This window comes from Atta cephalotes (genome assembly GCF_000143395.1).
Source record: "Atta cephalotes unplaced genomic scaffold scaffold00005, whole genome shotgun sequence".
NCBI lineage: Eukaryota > Metazoa > Arthropoda > Insecta > Hymenoptera > Formicidae > Atta > Atta cephalotes.
The window spans coordinates 5911553-5916396 of record NW_012130069.1 but is presented as its reverse complement, the minus strand read 5'-3'; the positions used below and the strand labels follow the sequence as shown (position 1 = coordinate 5916396).

Sequence of the window (4844 nt, the reverse complement as noted above, 5' to 3'; positions counted from 1 at the left end):
TTGTTCTCTCTCTCTCTCTCTCTCTCTCTCTCTCTCTCTCTCTCTCTCTCTCTCTCGCGCGCGCGCGCGCACGAGTGTACATTTTTGCAAGTGATAATTCATTACAACATCGCAATCCAGTGGCAATACAAGTAAAAGGAGGGATTCACTCCCACTATTCACGTACAGCCGCGACTACCTCTTTCCCACGAATTTTCTTGTAAGACTACTTCGTGTGTCACTTCAGTTTGTCAAACTCGCGAGTAACGAACAACAGAGTGCTGTAAGACGAAAATTCCTTTTCGTCAAATTCAGTGAAGCATTTGCAATCATGGACAATTCCGTAGAAAACTTCGCCGTCCATGTTAGCTGCAACCTAAATTATGTGCCTTCCGCTATCGAACTCGTAGAAAGTGAGTCTTGACAACATACGGATAATAGTGCGGTAAATTCTGCCGGTGCTATAAATAAAGTCTAAATAAAATTAGGATATTTTTTTTCAAATTATCTTATACCTCGAAGAATGTATTAATTTTATCTACATATATTGTTTAAATTTTATTTAATACTTATATGTTTCTTGTACGAATATTGCAATTGTTTATCTTGATACAATTTTTATACTCAAAAGAACATAAAAAAATCTTTAATATTTTCTAATATTTTCTTCTAAATTTAGAAATATTTTCGATATAATAACTCGGTATGATATAAGCTATGATATAAGTAAAATGGAAAATACATGGATAGATGGAATAATCAATATTCTTAAACTAAAGAAAAACTTTTCATCATAAAATCAATAATTTCAATGTAATAATAATTTCTTACTAATAATACTTAACAGAATTATAATTAAGTTTGTATGTTACTATAGTAATTATATAATAAAACGATTAATAACTTATTAAATTAAAAAATTATAATCTCAAAGGTATTATAAAAAAAATCAATTAAATAATATAAATAGTTCCGCGATCATTATTAAAGTGCGAGAAATTTTTTATTTTCTGAATTCTTTTATGATAATTATATTAATTTATCATTAAACAACTATTTATATATATATATATATACATGCGTTGTGATGATACAATTAATTTTGTTATCAATTTCCTTATTTAAAAAATATCATTTGTAATTTATTTGCATTGTACTATATATTGAAGATTCAAACTCGCTCAAGATAGCATTATGGATATAATGATAGTAGAAAGTGAGTTACGTACATCTAAAGCAGGTATTGTAAATTGGTGCAATAGAAATCACGTAACAGAAATACATTTAAGTTGTATCAAGTGCCTCTCTAGTTTTGAAATTTTGAGTAAAATAATTTTCATATAATAAGAATGCAATTTTAATGCATATATTGTATTTACATACATAAAAATATATTAATTCGTAGTCGTTCTTTTTTACGAAAGTAAATTTATCGCGATGCATATAATGTAGGTATGTTTGCGTTGAGCGATGTAAACGCATCGGTGAAAGTTGGACTCAAGTTCGCTTGATACATGAGACCTTATTCATGCGAGTTGAACATCCTCAAAAATCCTCGGACGTAACTTATATGAAAAATACTTGTTATTCTTAAGCGCATACATGAATTATCGGAAATATTTCTAGATTTAGAAAAAAATATAAGGAAGTATCAAAGATCTTTTATGTTCTTTTTAGTTATAAAAATTAAATAATAATTTTATCAAGATAAACAACTGTAATATTCATACAAGAAACATAAATATTATATAAAATTTAAACAATATATGTAGATAAAATTAATACATTCTTCGAGGTACAAGATAATTTGAATAATTACTTTTATGAATTATCGCGAATGTTTAATTCATTACGGGAATTATACAATTATATAATTTGCAAACAATTATATAATTTATGCTACTATAATTATAAACATTATTGAATGAATAAGTTAAAAATATTACTTTTGATAAACACCATGATTTGCAAATCTAATATTATGCGACTATCTTTCTATATATACGTGCTTTTTTGTGTTTGTTAGAATATATAACCAATAACTTTTTATTTATCTCTATATAACAAATATAAATAAATTTTCATTTAAATAAAAATTTTTCATTTTGGCATAAAATATTGTATAATAAATATTGTATAATAAATGGTATAATATTGTATTACATATGTCAATTATTTTTAGACATCTTTCAACATTCCTAATAAATAATTTCCTTTAGATAATTGTTGTTAATATAAATCTTAGAATTTCTTTGAATAACTGTTTTGTTTTTTTAGTGTAATCTTACGATTTCTTTAGATAATTGTTTCTTGGTATCTTGTACAATTTTTTCAGATAAATACGTGATAACACTAAAAAAATTAATGTGTTATTGAAATTGATAATATAAATTAAAATTAGAAATGTATCGACTTTAAAACGTTATGTAATAAACTGTTCTCAATCTACAGTAAGTTATTTGTACAGCATCTTGACTCACATTATATAGCTTTCTAATTCACAATGTTAATAAAATCTTAATTACGTTAGAATTTCAACTTTATCTTTATCATTAATGTTTATTGATAAAATAAATGAAATTAAAAATAACGATAATGATTTTTAATAATACGTTGAAAACGTATATTATCAAGTAATTTATAAAGAAATTACTAACGCTAGAATATTATATCTAGATCTCGATATTCAAAATGTTTATTTTTATTTTCAACAAAATCAAAATTAAAAAGAATAATTTTATTTATAATTTTATCATAATTGAAAAAACAATATATTAATTTTCATTATAAATATTTTATGTATCCATATACACCATTAATTTATAAATAAAAAATAAATTAGGAGCGATAACTATTTCAAACCATTGTTTATTTTAAAAATAAAAATCGAAAAAAGGAACTAAATTAAATAAAAAAATAAAAAAGGTACAATTGTTTTTACAAAATTTTATTAAAAACTTTTGTTATTAATTTTTTAAATTATTGTTTCTTTTTGCAGGTTTAAATGCATTGGGTACTGTATTATTAAGCGTCGGTTCAATCATTTTGGTCCTTACAATATACTTCTTTGCCAGTGCTTGTCGCAATATCCTCTCTCAAAAAGATTCGGAATTTTATAAAACAAACGCCATTATAATCCTATCGGTATATCCTATCGTAAGCGTTTGCAGCCTCATGGCGATTGCGATACCAAGGTAAAAAGTAAAGGCAATTATTTACGATATCGAAATAATGAGAGAAACTTGCAATTAAGTGTAAAATAAAAACATAAGTATTGTATCGTTTCTATTTTCATTTCATGCATTAAATTCGCCTTAGATCTATAATTTAAAACAGGACTCTATATATAATAAGAATAACAAGCTTATACATTAAAATTTAATGATAAAATATTTTATTAGTAATTTATACATATATTATAATTTATATATATATTAGGTGTGGGAAAAAGTTCGTAACGTTTTTTTAATGCCATCTAACGGGAAAAACGCCACGAACTTTTTCCCATCTAATATATAATTATATATATATATATATATAAATTATTACCATACAAAATGTTTTATCATAAAATTTAATCTATAAGCTTGTTATTCTCCTAATAAAATAAAAATTCTTAAAAAAATATTTTCTTAACACATGATTAAAAATAAAAAGTAAAATTCAAGGAATTTAGTATCTAAATAAATATATTTCAGTAAATATTTGAATGAATAACTTCAAAATATTACTTTATAATATTTAGATAAATAACTCTTTCTCTTTTTACAAAAATTCTATACAAATGATATTTTAAGAAAATATAAAAAAAAGAAGAATAGAATGAACATAATACATATTAGAATATACTTACATTATCAATTTGACGCATCACTATTTCATGATATCTGATAACTGTGTGAATAATGATTGCATTGTTAACGATACTTTTGAAATAAAATGTTTATAATCCTCTATTCATATGTTAAATATTAATTTAATGACTTGCTTAAAAAGTTATCACTTGCATAGTTGAATAAGAGTTTTATTCAAATCTTCTTTTGCTTGCGCTTCCATCATTTATATTATGTATATTATTAAATAATAATATCCTATGTTATGTTTACAATTATTTATATAAGATATATAAGATTGAAAAAAACTGATAAAAGTAGATTTTATTAATGTTTCTAAATTTTATTATTTACAAAAATTTCAATTTTTCGATAATTTCCTTGGAATTATCATTCTACGCTCATTTAACAAAACTTGTTGAAGAATGACATTTGTTTGACTTTCGACAGAGGCCAGTTACTATCGGAGGCTGTAACTCAAATTTTCTTAATGATTTCGCTGTATCGGCTTTATCTTCTCTTGCTGGATGTCGGTCGCCGGAAGATCAGCGAAACGCCAACGTTAATGTTACGAGTCGGGCCCTGTTGCTGCTGGCCGTGTCTGCCCTTTCCAAACCTTCAAATGACCGACACTAATTTGTCTTGGATAGGAATTCTGGCCCTACAGCTTCCTATCGCCCAGGTAAAAAAAGATCTCCCTCCCCCTCCTGTTCACGCTTCGATTATCACTTTCCTCACGCTAAATAACTATATCTAATTCCATGCAAGTTGATTAAAATTTATAATTAAAACTTATAAGAAGCAATTGTCTATCATATAGGATTAATTTAAATTTTCACAATGTAGAAAACAATTAAAATATAGCATATATACCATACTTATGTATTTATTTCTTTGTGGCTGCATAATTATACCTAAATTGAAAACTGATTAGACTAATTTAATTTTTTCTTTACTTTAAAACTTCTGCTATTACTTGAAGCAAATACAACTTCTGATATAGTGGAATAGACTGATTTTCTTAATTTAATT

At 25.0% G+C, this 4844-nt stretch overlaps 1 protein-coding gene across 1 annotated transcript in view; it reads left to right on the top strand.

The window, feature by feature from the left end:
• The first annotated feature begins 310 nt into the window (after window positions 1-310).
• The window catches only part of LOC105626398, an 11885-nt gene continuing 7351 nt past the window's right edge, over window positions 311-4844 (top strand). Inside the window, exons 1-3 of the mRNA XM_012207698.1 lie at window positions 311-392; window positions 2978-3173; window positions 4263-4494. Of these exons, the coding sequence (XP_012063088.1) occupies window positions 311-392; window positions 2978-3173; window positions 4263-4494 (510 nt within the window). The remainder of the gene's footprint in view (window positions 393-2977; window positions 3174-4262; window positions 4495-4844) is intronic.